Consider the following 15,254-nt stretch of genomic DNA (forward strand, 5'->3'; position numbering starts at 1 on the left):
CACCAAATTAAATATAAAGCTAAAAGGGAAAAAAGTCAATGAGTTCTCTGCCTGTCAAGAAAGCTATTTTTTTCAAGTTCAGTTCTTTTTCACTACATGTCTATACTAACTGAGTTCCCTATTAATGATCATCAATTCAAGGGTGCAATCAGTCTGTCTTTAGTTAAATCCAGGACTGACTAGATCAGGGGTCCCCAACCTTTCAGACCTCAGGGACCACTAACTTCATAATTTTAAATCCCGCGCACCACCTATACCTGACTACGTGGCTCTGTGGCTAAGACGCTGAGCTTGTCAATCAGAAAGGCCAGCAGTTTGGTGGTTCAAATCCCTAGTATAGGTCTCCTGCATGAGCAGGGAGTTGGACTAGATGACTTCCAAGGTCCCTTCTAACTCTGTTACTGTTACTTGTTACGAATATGATCGGCCTAATGACCGGCTGGGTGGGCGTGGCTAGGTAGTCATGTGACTGGATGGACTTGATGTCACTTACATCAAGGGATGCCTCGCCGGTCTCTACTTGCCCCTCCCTTCCTAGCCATTCCTCGCCTGCCCACCCGGGCTCCTTAGGGTCCCAACAGGAAGCAGTTGTTGGAGCTAAGTAGCCACCACGAGAAAGAGTTGGCAAAACAGCTGGCTCGGTTCAAATTGGATCTGGCCAAGAAGGAGGCTCAGCAGAAGCACCTCACTGAGGACTAGGACCATAGGCTTTCCAAGCAGAGGGAAGACCTGTGGGAGTGCAAGGCCAAATACCAGCCCCTGGAGGCTCACTGAGCTGAGATGGTCAACCAGTTCCAGGCCATGAGGTAGTCCCACTGGAAAAAGGCCCTCCGGTTCTTCGCCACCCAGCAGCGCTTCCCTCCAGCCTTCGCCCAAAGCCGCATACCAGGAGGCTGAAGTAGACCTCAAGTCGGAATTTCTGCCCACCTCCGACCCACACAAAAAGACCCCGAAGGGGGAGACTCTCTGCAGTAACACAAAACATTCATTGCACATATCTGTCCCAGGGGCCATAGTTTGAGGACCCCTGATTTAGTGCCATATAAAAAATGCAAATAATTTTTCTGCGGGCCACCAAAATTTTCCCAAGGACCACCAGTTGGTGACTGCTGGACTAGATCAGTGATGGCAAACCTTTTAGACACCGAGTGCCCTAACTGCGTGCATGCATGCCCAAACTGAAAGACATGCATGCTTGCATAGGCATGCGTGTTTGTGCTGACATGCATGTGTGCATGTACGGATGTGTGTGCGCGTGCATAGGCATGTGTGCATGCACGGACATGTGTGCATGTGCAGCAGAGACCCAAAGACCAGGTCGCCAGTGGGAGGTGGGGCATCCCAACACTGGCAGCGTGGCAAGAGGTAAGATTTTTTTCTTTCATGAGCTTCTGTTTCATTGTTTGCAGGGAAACAGAAGCTCATGAAAGAAATGCCACGGAGATCTGATCTGGGGCGGCGCTGCACGTGCCAGCAGAGAGGGCTCTGCGTGCCACCTCTGGCATGTGTGCCATAGGTTCACCATCACAGGACTAGATGGTTCTTCTTTCAGTCTACTATCTTTTTTGTAACCTATAAAGGCATTTATCATCTTTTCAGTGCCCTATCTCAATGCACAGTTTTCATTCCTGTGCTTACTATTAGAAAAATCTGAATCTTAATATTTTGATTTTTAAAGCACCGAATGGAATTATTGTACATGATTCTCTCCAAGATTAAAGATTTTAAAAATGGTATGCTTTCATATTAACTTATAATAAGGAACCTGACAGTTTGAATCAATTAAAATAGATGGTTGTAATGACATCAATGTAAACAACTTGGTCTTGGTCTTACTTGACTCTGAGGTTGCCAGTTGTATTAAATTTTCACTTTCTTCATCAGTGCTTCCTTCATAATTTTCTTTTTCAATGGTACTTTTTGAAGCAATTACTGTGTCCCTAGAAAAATACAAAACTTTATCAAAATACACCAGTACTGTAGAACATATGGAGTTCATAAACAGACAAGAAAGGGACAAAGTGCCTTAATAGAAAAAAGGAATGGTTTTAATTAATCTTACTTTATAATGTTGGGTAACATTTGTAATAGTAAATTATTTTAGAAACACATTTCTTGTTGTAATGATGTAATGACTAAAAATAGAGAAAAGAGATTTGTGTCATTCCCACCATTCTGACATTCAAGAAACTATTGAAGGTTATTTTCTCAGGTGTTGCATACAAAATTATTGTAGAACCCTCCTTTTGTCCTTTCATTTGTTTTGATTCATTTTTGAATACTTCTTTTGAATACTGGTTCTTCAGTTCAGTTGTATCATCTTCCTTCCTTCCTTCCTTCCTTCCTTCCTTCCTTCCTTCCTTCCTTTCTTACCTACCTACCTACCCACCTACCCACCTACCTACCTACCTACCCAACTATCTACCTTAGTTGTAAGTTGCAGAGTTATTTTGGACTTGAGGGTAGGGGAAGGACCTATAAATTAAATGAATAAGTGGAAGGAATAGAGAACACATATTTTATTATATATGTTATTTGTTACTCGTGAACTTTTCATTCTTTTTCCTTTCAAATTCATTATATTCCCACATTCTATTTTCTTTTCCTAATCTCCGGCTTCAATTTTACAAAAATGTTTTAATAGCTGTTGTCCCAGTGCCAATTTGAGACATTCAAAGCTATGAAAGTCAATGTTAGTCCCATTTGTCTAAATGTTACCACTAATGTTGACAGATGCTGGTTCTCATTAAACTTTTAATATCTTATCTATGACACTATTGTATGTTTTCTTCCCAATTTATGGCACAGCAAAACTTTGTATATAACATTTCTATAATATTAAATCAAACTTTGCAGTCATTCAGTGCCTTGGGGAAAAAGTAAGTATATTTTGGTGCATGCCAAATTTATTCTAACATGAAAGATTAACCAGTGAGATAAAGTATTTTCCAATAACTAAATTCTAAAGAGATGATGCTAGAGTATGTTATCAGGAATCCTATTATATAAATTCTCACATTATATATTCAAATAGAAATAAAACAAAAATGTCATATTAAAAAATATCCCAAGGTCACAAGTCTTGTAGGTTCTATAGAGCAAAAAAATATGTATTTTTAGCCTATAAGTATGCAACATACAAAAATGTTTTCAATTATATATATTAACATCACTGTATGTTGAAGTCAATGTAATAATAAAAACAAACATAAATATAAGAAATGAAGTGGTCTCATGGTTAAATTTAATGTTTATTTAAATCCCATTTATATATTTAAATTCAAAAATTTCATCCCAAGGCAAGACTTAACCAAAGTTGATCCATGGACATAATTTTATATAAGTAAAGACATTCTTATGTCAGTGGAGTTTAGGGTACTTATGTGAATATTTTATTGGCAACAACATGGAGGTTTTGGCCATTGATTTTTTTCTAGCCTTTAAAAAAGGCAATTATTATAGATACAACTCTATAAAATCACAGCTGCCTTTTCTTGGTGTTGGCCTTCATATTCATCAAATTCTTCCTGAAAATCCAAGATGTCATAATGTACTGGCAAAGTATTTGTGTGGATCTAAGCAACATAAACTTTTGTAACTGACAGACAGAAATTTTGCCAATGTGCAGATTATCTAAGTACCTCCAAGAATTTTTGGTGTAACGCCCAGTGCCATTTTTACAATTATGAATTGACATATTTTCAAGCAATCAGTCCTGTTCACTTTCTTTCAGAATTTTAGTTTCTAGAATTCAGGAAGAGAGAAAACTTCATTCTGAAACACAACATGAAAGAAAGGCCTAGCTCTGTGATGTCGAACCTATGGCACATATGCCAGAGGTGGCACACAGCGCCCACTCTGTGGGCACACGAGCTGTCACCCCAGTTCAGCTCTAATGTGCATGCGAGCATGCCTCCCGCCAGCCAACTGGTCTTTGGGTCTCTGCCATGCATGTGCAGGGCACATGTGGGGGGCCGGACGCACATGCATGGGGGCGTGGCCATGGGAGGGCTGCATGCGCATGCACAGGTGAAGGGGTGCAGGCACAGGGGCCATGTGCACATTGCATATTGTGGGTTTTGTGCGCACAGTTTGGGCACTCGGTTCGGAAAAGGTTAGCCATCACTGGCCTAGCTGTACAGTACTGATGGAAAAGAAGGATCCTTCTAGCCAAGCCTTTCTTTCATACCAGAATAGATGGGGCCATCTTCCATATGCCCGCCTTCCAAAACGTTATAAAAAAGCCATACACAATTTAGACAAGGCCACGTGCACATTGGGCAAAAGGCAACTGCGGCCTCAGGAAGAAGGTATGCCTCATGAATAGTGGCAGGAGGAAGACAGCAAAGGTTAGTTGGAGGCCAGAAGGTGACAATGCCTGCATGATTAGTGAGTTCAGGGCAACTATAAGTGCAAAGATGGGCTGGGGAACATAGGTAGATGGAGGAGCTTGCAGTCATAAGTGCGGGCCAGCTGCTAAGCGCCTAAAATTTTAATCACGTGACTGCAGAGGTGCTGCAATGGCTGAAACCTCAGGGACCACACATATCTACCACTTGTTCAGCACTGCCATAACTTCAAAAGGTCATTGAATGTATGGTTAAACCCATGAAACCTGTATTTATTTCATTTATAGATGTATATTGACCTCTGGGTGACTCTTATCGTATTCCTAAAAGATGGAGAGTACCAATGGTGGGTTTCAATATTTTTTTACTACAGGTTCTGTGGGTGTGGCTTGGTGGGCATGGCATGGCTTAGTGGGCATGGCTTGGTGGACGAGGCAGAGGAAGGATACTGTAAAAACTCCATTCCATCCCCAATCCAGGGGAAGGTTATTGCAAAATCCCCATTTCCTCCCAATCAGCTGGGACTTGGGAGGCAGAGAATAGATGGGGTGGGGCCAGTCAGAATTTTTACCACCGGTTCTCTGAACTACTCAAAATTTCCTCTACCGGTTCTCCAGAACTGGTCAGAACCTGCTGAAACCCACCTCTGGAGAGTACAGATGCAGCTCCTACAAGGAACATCTTAAATACTTTCAAAATGTTCTGATGAGTGTTACATATAAACTTTGAATCACAATTTGGGCTTGGAAAACAGATTACAGCATGGTCCTAATATCATTAGCATTATAATACTATTGTTACTGAAAGCTCTGCACATTTTGATATTTTTTGAATTATATATGAATACAGAGTGACTTTATCCAAAAGCCATCTGTTTTCTTTCAGCTGGAAACAAATCTTGAAATCTTATTAAGAAAAACAGCCACTTTTAGGTCCCATTGTTAGGTTCAATGGCATCAACACAAGCTGTAATATTTTTTTTTATGAATTTACAGGGAATAAACTTTATCTTCAATTAGTATGCTCTAACAGTCACAGACCCATAAATAGATCCTTTGCAAGAAAAAATAGTTTGTAGATTTCATTTGTCATTAAATAATTATTTTATTTTTAAAAATATAAATGCAGTTTAATAAATAAATTAAACAGATTAAATTATTAAATAGAATGCTTCAAATATACACTACAATTAATGCATCATTGCCATTCATGAGAATGCTGAAGTTCTTCTATAGAACTAAGAAATATATTACTTCATTTCAAGGACACACAGTCCTTGAACTTTGAAGCCTGTATAAGATAGAGAACAGAACTACATCTATTTCATGCATGATGTTTATTTAGTGGAAGGAAAGTAATAAATTATACCCTGCTTGTGCAGTTTCCGGTACTGTTTCTTCAACTTCTTTTAAATGTTTCTGTAAACTTCTTATCTTTGCTTTCTTTTCATTAAGGACCAAGATAAATCGCTTATAAAGATCAGTTTCCAGTTCTTCTTTAGCTTCAACACATTTTTGTAATCTTAAAAATAAATGCCGCTGTTAATTATATAATAAAGAATACAAGAGGTTTTTTTAAAAAAGAACAAAAACAAAAAATACTGTGCTGACCTTCCTGAGAAGCTTAAATCAAAGTCATCGAGTATGGCAGAAATGATGAAAGTGAATAGAAGCACAACTATACCAGGAAAATTATTTGATTATGATTTCATTATAGACACAAATATTATACATATTTATTGATTTTACATTTGAGAGAGATAATTATTTTAATAGAATATCAAAGATACATGCTGAATTTTTAAAAGCCTATATAATGACTTATGAAAAAATCTGAAAATATTCAGCTTCATACTGAACATTGTCAGTTTACTTGCACAATGGATATTGCTAGCATGCATACTGTTAGGATCTTGAAAGTAAAGGATCCTCTTCTAGCATCTTATTTGCTGTAACAATACCTTTCGATCCCCCAGTGTCCCAGTGGATTGAGAGAAAGCATCCTGAGAGCTAGTTTGCCTGCCAGTAAATGAATTTGGGATTAAAGCCGCCAGTGATAGCAGCTATTTTATAAATAGGTCATTTTGTTAGTACTGCCACATGTGTATCAGGACCATATGAATTCTTGTTCTGCTGTAGTCTCGTTAACTAGAAAATCAAAGTATTGCCAAACTTTCCAGAAGTGCAATCATTTGTCATGCTACTAAACGAGCACTAAAACCTTGTATCTGCATATAGTAATAGCAAGTTGTTACTGCTGTTGGGGATTTAGCCATCAAAACATCTATCCATAACAGGAACTAAATATATCTGATATAATACTAGGGGTGTGTGTGTGTGTGTGTGTATTATATCACAATTCTACATGCATCATCCTACAAGTAAATGCAAAATGCAATGTGGAATTGGAATACTGTCATAGGATTTGGTACTAAAGTCTTCTAATTTAAAAGCACATTTCTTCTTGTACATTAAATGATTACATCGATTTAAAACTTTTATTTATATCAATAAATAATTCAACTAATTTAAATGCAAATGACTGGATATCATTACTGCGGAGATCAATTCAGTAAATCTTCCTAGAAACATTAGAGCTACTGATCAACTACCTGAAGAACTCCTGTACATAAATTAAGTTTTAATTAGTTGGGGAAGTGGTAAGAGGGAACAGCCTAGAAATGATAAAAATGCAAGCAATTTATCAATAAATATCTTGGTGCAATATATCCTAGGAAGATTCAAAATTTTCAGTACTTTAAACAGTGGGAAAATTTACTTCTCTGTTTTCACTGGTGTATATAATCCAACAAAGGTCATATCCAACTGATTTAAATTAACTTTAAATCAACTTTATTAATCCCTGGTTTAGTAAATAAGCATTCTATTCACATAATAAAAAGTATGAGGGAATCAGAAGAAAATAATAAAAAAACACCTGTGGATATTATTTTTCAACTTACTGCTCTTGGATGTCATCCAGATTACTCAAAAGCCTTTCATTCTCTTTTTGTAGATGATCATTTTTGGCATGTAGTTCTTTTACACAATCTAGGCAATAGGTAATCAACTCTCTAATGACTTCAGATGAGTTTGTAACTTTCTGTAATATCAATGATCCAAGGCTAAACTAGAACAAAAGAAAGTAAACATTATTTGGATATAAAAGGCCCTGAAATTCATTTGTACATCCATCTTACAAGACAAAAGGGGGCGGAAAACAATGAATGTTTATCTGATTATTTCTCCTAATTACCTAATGCATCAGTACTGATTTTTCAACTTAGGTGAGGGGGAAAATTGTAAGTACACTTAGTCATTTTAAAAATATCTATAACTGACATTAAAAATTGAAAGCTTTGTTGATGTTGGATGGAAAAGATGGATTCTTAGAATACAAGAAAATATATTAGATTTATTTTCAATGGAAGATTAACTACACAAGTAATCAGTCAGTCAACAAAATAGAATTTCAATCTTTCTGCATGTTGTATTTTTGTGCTTCATTGCTAATAACATCAATGTGTGTTTACAGACAATGTTTAAATTTCATTCATTTCATGTTAATTGTCATACTTTCCTCCCAACTTTCCACAGTTCCATGGTTTAGGCATAATATTATCAAAACTAATTAGAAGACACATAAAAATACTTTAACAAAAAAGTGAAATCCAATAAAGAAAACTATGATATGTCATTATAACAATAAGCAGTTACAATTTTAGATATATATTTCACTAATGCAAACATTATTTAACTTATGTATTTCTAATACATTTACACAATGATATTATTTTAGCTTATTGTACCCTGCATGAATAAGTTTTTATATTTCATTGTATTTGTCTATACAAAGCCTACATCTACAGGCAATCTTCTTATAAATAGCAAGTGCAATAACGTCTTTAGTGGTGCACCATTGAGAAACTTGAAAAAACAGGTTAGATATAGATTCTCACGCATAAAATCGATGTGGTTGCTAAGAGTAAAAAAATGATGTAATCAATCAATCAGTCAATCAATCAATCACTAACCTAGCAAAATACAATGAATATGATGGAAGCTGCTGCATACTTCTCTCCCTCCCTCAGTCTCCAAATAAACCCTTCTTGAGGGCATCATCAACCATGCTTAGGTATTGGCTTATTAACATGATAATACACATCTCATCTATAAAGTTCCTTATCATCATAGGTAACAGTTATCAAATTAGACAGTATTAAATGAGGATTGAACAACTTCATGGAGAATTGAGCTGCATTGACTAAAGGCTTAATGGATATTTGCTATTTCTGGAATATAGGCAACTTGCTTTGAATAATAGCTAATAACCATTAACAGGAGAGGAAAGATATTTTTTCCTGTCTTTATGAATGAGCCTACTGGATGCATCTGACTGGCCAATGTGTGGCATAAAATGCTACATCAGATTCACCTTGATTCAGCAGGTATCTTCCTGTATTGTATACTATATTATGGCTATAGCAGTGGTGGGTTGCTACCAGTAGCGGCGGCGGGAAGCTCCGCCCACTCACCCAGATGACTCTGCGTATGCGCAGAAGCTTTTAAGCATGTGCAGAAGTGTTGTACGCACCCATGAGCAAACTGGTAGCAAACGAAATTGAAACCCACTACTGGGCTATAGGTAGTCTTCTTTAGTGTGTGCCTAATTTAGCAACCATTTGCAGTTACATCAATGATGAAAAAGCAACTTTATGATCAATCCTCACATTTATGATCTTCACAAGCAGGTAAAGGAGAGCTGAAGTAAGATCATAAGCAGAACTGCAGTTTCACCTAACAATAGGTTCGCTTTAATGACTAAGTCACAGGTCCCAACTGTGATTGCTACATATAGAATACCAGTATCTTACAACATGGCCCACTCTGCAACCAAGTTGTAAGTACCCCCAGGGAGGTCCGTCATAACTTCGAACAGTCGCTAAGCAATCAGTTGTAAGTCAAGTACTATCTGTAATGTTTCAAGGAGAAATGCTTCACTCATGTTAATATGCCTTTTTAAATGCTTTCTGGGGCCTTAGCAAGTGAGTCTTCATTTGAAAGAAGGAAAACAAAAGAGCTTGACTCCATGCAGACTCTGTTTACATATTATGTGTTAATATACAGGGCAAACTGATCAAACAGTTACTTCTCTCTTTCCTATATTACTCTGTGTAAGAATTACCAAGTAATAAGCAATCAGTTACAAATGAGACTACAAATAGTTTGGATAACCATTTTAACTGATACTGCTACAACTTAATAGCTAAATATAAATTTAGCCTTGCTATCATGCTTTTGAAATAAGGACAAAGCATGGCGAAGTTGGCAGAACAATATGATGAATAGTTTTAGCATTTTAAAAAGCCAAGTAGCATAGCATATCACAATATGCACGTGCACATAAATAGAAGCATGTTAATGTTACCTCTCAGTTAACCCAATATTCATAAACAGATTGACATTTAAGAAAATTTATGAAACTATGAAGTGTCTAGAGCCATGATGGCAAACCTATGGCACACGTGCCACGAGTGGCACACAGAACCCTCTCTGCAGGCATGCGAGCTGTTGCCCCAGCTCAACTCCTCCACGCATGCCTACATGCCTCCTGCCGGTCAGCTGGTTTTCAGGTTTCTCCCATGCATGTGTGAGGTGTATATAGGAGACATGCATGCATGCATGCATGAAGGTGGGGTGCATGCACGGGGTGCATGCAGGTGTCATGCATGCATGTGTGGGGTCACGTGCACATGCACAGGCCAGGGTGCATGCAGGGGATTGCACACGTGTGGTGCATGGGGCGGATGCAGGGGGCAGGCGCGGGGGACTTGCTCATTTCATTATGGGTGTGCGCGCACGCGCTTTCAGCACTCAGTGCCGAGATGGTTAACCATCACTGGTCTAGAGTAACTGATAAGTATTCAGACACCATGTCTTGAGAACTTCTTCCTCTTTGAGTTGTTGCCCTTTTACTTTCAAAAGTCATGGAAATTATATGTGTTTTTCAAATCTACACTTGGCATTGATGTGACAATATAAATACAGTGATTTTATTTACTTTATAGAAATTATTATCAACAAAGAGCAGGGTTTTTTTTTCAATGACAGTAATTGAAATCATATCCTTCTAAAACTTGTCAGAATGTTAGAGGTTTCAGCTATTGAAGGCAAAGAGTTTTTCTACTCTGCTGTTTGACTCCAAGGTTGGAAATTCATAAGAATAAGCATGAGATAATGCCTAGACTAAGGCAAAATATGCAAGTTTCTAAACAAAGCACTAGAAATATTTTGCCCTCATGTGCAATAGCGCTATTCTCATTCTCAAATAATTACAGCTGGTTTTCTTAATATAGACTCATTTTTGGAAACTGAAGTCCAAAATCATCCCTAGCTAAATGTAACTAACAAATTACTTTTAAATCACATATAACAACAAAAATATATTGATATATTCAGGAATTTTACAATATGGAAAAGCTTAATTTGGATCGCAATTAGTGTATTTAATGGCTATAACACTGGCAACATCCTCTCACACCTCAATTTATTTCGTTACTGAGCTCCAGCCTCATTTGACTGCAATGCCTAGGAGTTATTCTTCTACTTAAAAATGTTTTTCAGAATACTTTTGTCCTTAAATACAGTTATTGGCAGAAAATTTCTTTACCGTCTACTGTTTTGTCATCTGTTTACATAATAAACTTGAGTTTTAACTAGCACATTTCTAATTAATCAGGAATAACATTACACACTGTCGGTTTTGAAAAAACAAAGTGAAGTTAAACAACAGCAGAAGGAAAAGTTTCCCTCCTTCCTGTGATAAGAAGGAGATGGTGAGTTATAAGAAGGCAGAGTTCACCTCTGAGAACCCAAAATCTAATCATATTTGTCCTCAATATGGGTCAGCAACATATTGCAAAAAAAAAAACAACAGGTGATATTGAGAACACTTCCACCAAAACACAGATACAGCCACAGAAAGCGTACACTCCAAATTTATCATCCAGACTCTTTACTAAGTAGTTTTAGTTGGCAACATACATTAGCCTTGGCTTCCAAGTGCTCCATCTACAGTATATCCTTTCCCCTGCCAAAAAAAATTCTTAGTCCCGATAAAGTTATTTATTCTATGCCATTAGACTTGAAGACCACAGTCTTTTCCTCTTTTACTGCTTGGTGTCTGTTGGTTACCCTTCGCAATGTGGGCCTTCCATTTTGACTGCCATGGCTTTAACACATTTGATACATTAAAAAAAAACCACTATTGCTTTTAAAATCCTCTGAACCATTAATAGTCACAATAACTTGCATTACAAAATTCTACAAATTGTATTACTTACATTAGCAGGCCAGACTTCCCCCACCCCAAATCCTCCAGATATGAGAAAGCTGAAAATGGCAGTCCTAGCAAAACCAAAAGGCGCCCAGTAGGAAAAGAATTAAACACTGTCAATAAATCAAAGGAAGGCACTGATTTTTCACTCTTAAAGGAAAAACAAGCATGGGATACTTGGCTTAAATGCAAAACAAGCATGGAATACTTGAATCATTTAATTCAAAGACAAAGTTTCATCCAATTAGGACTAAATGCATTTCCCATATACATGTTTATGTTGGGTCAGAGCTAGTAGTTTCCCAGTTCTAGACAGAGAAGATGCTTCCCCACTTTTCCATCATCACAGGATATATGAGAAATGCTGACAAAGCTTAGGTGAATTCAAAGTCTAACATTGCAATGGTGAAAAATACCATATATTTTAATGCCATTCTGAGTATTACATTTTATCATGCCATTTTCCCATCCTTTATACCCATCATGCTATTTACTTTTGATAAGCAATATTTATGCAAAGTGTAGAAAAAGAGAAAGAAGTAGTAAGCCAAAGAAAATAGGAGTAAGAAGGTAAATAAGATAAGAAAAAGATTTATAATTAAAATTAATTTGCAATAAAAACATTCTTATACCTCTCCACACTTTTCACTTGCAAACCATGCTTGCTTCTGTCATGTTTATACATCACTTCATGCATTGCCCTTTGTTCTTTAAATTTTTCACATTCTTTTTTTCACATTCTTTTTTTCACATTCTTTTTTTCTCATTCTTTTTTTCACATTCATTTAACATGCAACTTTTTTCGTCTTGCATTATCCCTTCCTTCCTTTATTCTTTTGCAATTCAAATTTCATTCTCTTCAGACGATCAAACCACTCCAACCTGTTTCTTTTGTGTTGGCCACTCATATAAGTAAAATATCAAAAGTTATATTACCCAAGGAATACTAATGCTCTCTAATGATATCAGCTTTATCCCCTAAATGCTTTCACAAATTTACCTATTTCTGGAAGGTTATCAGATTTGGTGCTAACCTGGTCTCATTTTCTGGAAATGAGGGATGGAAAGTACTCTTGCAATATTCAAAATTTGGCATTTATTTCTAGACTAATGATCTTTGATCTTGCTCAACTATTTGGGTCTTGACAACAGTAGTGCATTTCCGTTTCTTTTTATACTACCAGACTGATTAAATGTTCTAGAGAACTTGAAAGCTTGCAGACTCTTTTGAACTATGTAGATTCTTGCTAAATCTAAATTAGATTTTAATCCTTTTTGCGTCATTTATTTACTGTTAAGATGTTGGCCTTTAAATGACCACCATCAGATGCCAAGAGTATTTTTTTAAAAATTAGAATGAATCCAAATAAATAAGAGGATTTTTGCCACAGAACTATAATTTTTAGTAGCACTCTCCTAAATGTTATTTCTAAAAATGGAGTTATTGGGTGCCCTTTGGAATGGTATTTTATGCAGCATTGGGAGGAACTATATTGAACACTTTCTGTTCAGTGTTTTCTGGAAGAAAATCAATATATTGTGAAAAACATAATATTAACTATTTAGGTTTTTTGAAAATTCATATTCAAGCAAATATATGTTAATGTTATATAACTTGTAATTATATATGTGTTGATATAATATATTTATTAATAATTAATATTATAAGAACATACTGAAATTTTATTCAATAAAATTTTCTTCTGAATGGTAGTGTTTGAGTTTGTAAGTAATAAAAATATTTTTAGAGTTGGAAAAAATTAAAAGGTAGGCATTTTAGAATTTGTTTGATTTATATACCTACTTATCTTATACTCCATAACTCTGGATGGCTGATAAACAGCCCACCCCCCAAATGCAGAAACTCCCAGCATCCCCCAAAAGAACATTCCTTATGTATCAGCTACTCTACTGGACTCTAGCCTTACTCTGCTCTGATGCTAGTGGAAAAAGCCAGTTCTTCTTTCTGGAAAGCTAGAAGGTTAGGGGCCTATCTTGTTTTAAGGGAAAGGGTGTTCCAGTTGCCAATATGATTAATTAGAAAATGTATATTCAATGGAATTTATATGTTAGTGTACATGTATTCAAAATTTATGATACTGAAACTCCATAAAATAATAAATGAAGTTATGATTTCTCCATGGATAAAAGTAAACGATAAATAAATAATGCAATACTTAAATACTACTACTGCAATTTATGCAAAGTTTTTCACTTATGGCTAGGCCCACAGGCCTCCAAATTCCCTCTGGATTTGAATCTCAGCAGCAGGTTTCACCAGTTCACATGTGAATTTATGTACAGCACTCACACTTTTCCCATATATATAGCTGCTTTGAAAATATTTCAACTCTCCATCCTAAATTACTTCTCAGTTTGACCTCCCAAATGCCAGTTGCTCACATTGAGTTAGCAGATTAAAACTATATTATAACTGATACTAAATCATATTCATATGATTTAATTCCTAAGTGCTCTGATTTCTCCCTATCTTCTTGATTTTTGTGGTTAAATTCTATGTGTCAAAGTGGGAATCTCTGTGAAAATATTGTCCAAAGCTGAATGAAAGATTAGGGGAAATGAAGGAGATTACTTCATTTACTTACTAAATTAATAAAGCAAGCACTGTTATGGTGTTGTTAATACAAAGCATTTTCTTCTACTCTGCAAGTAAACATTTACTCAGTAGAATATAGAAATGTTGTTGGTAAAACTCTCCAGAGGAAAAGAAAAAATACTTCACATTGAAAGGGGAGGAAATGCTGGCAATTACAAAAATATTTATCTTAAAAATAATTGGATTGTGCCAGCTGAGCAAAAAGTCAGAAATGGACTTTGTTATTGAAACAATTTTAGCTAAAGAAAACTCGGTTGCAGTTATAGACTGTTACAGAGTTTGTTCCCCATTTCTATTTCTTCATCATAAAACATTTTTTTCTTTATTCCAATGATGAAAAAACAGACCTGAAGACAATAGCTTCATATTACTTTTAAATACAAAAGCCACTTTTCAAAATATTTTTTTCTAAACTACCAGATGTATAACCTTCTCAAAGCCTTCCTTAGCTTCCCCCCTACCCACATCATAAGCATCTTTACTGGAAGCCAAGAGCTGATTCATACATGCAAGTACACATACTTAATTTCTCACAGCTTCCTTTGAAAAATGTCATGCTTGAAATGAACCAGTATAAAAGTTCCTTCTAACTTTTGTTCAATTTGTGGCAGTAGTTTTCTAAACAGATGTTACCGAAGTACTTTTTGGAAGTATAAAATCCACAAGACTATTTAACATCACTGAATAGTAACACAGTGAAAATCCCTATCTTCCCTACAAGGACGTTGTACAGTACCTAGAACCGTCTCATTTTATATCACTACTGTGCACATCAGAAAAATGTCCTCTGTTATAATTCCTTCCTCATGCTAAACATTTCAGGAAAATAAGAAAAAAAAATGCATTACACTGTTTGTAGACAAAAGCGTAATCAGTACATCTAACCCTTCCTTAAGCTTTGGAAATGCTAGACAAAAAAACTAACAGCATTCAATGTAGTAAATTAATTTCTT

At 36.1% G+C, this 15,254-nt stretch overlaps 1 protein-coding gene across 1 annotated transcript in view; it reads right to left on the minus strand.

Moving 5' to 3' along the window:
- XRCC4 (X-ray repair cross complementing 4) overlaps positions 1 to 15,254 on the minus strand; it is a 106,039-nt gene that overhangs the window by 60,829 nt on the left and 29,956 nt on the right. The window contains exons 4-6 of the mRNA XM_070935779.1: positions 7,312 to 7,478; positions 5,718 to 5,870; positions 1,837 to 1,940 (exon numbers count right to left, since the gene is read on the minus strand). Coding sequence (XP_070791880.1) covers positions 1,837 to 1,940; positions 5,718 to 5,870; positions 7,312 to 7,478 — 424 coding nt within the window. The remainder of the gene's footprint in view (positions 1 to 1,836; positions 1,941 to 5,717; positions 5,871 to 7,311; positions 7,479 to 15,254) is intronic.

This window comes from Pituophis catenifer, unplaced genomic scaffold (genome assembly GCF_029215685.1).
Source record: "Pituophis catenifer annectens isolate HBS135680 unplaced genomic scaffold, rPitCat1.0.hap2 SCAF_2, whole genome shotgun sequence".
NCBI lineage: Eukaryota > Metazoa > Chordata > Lepidosauria > Squamata > Colubridae > Pituophis > Pituophis catenifer.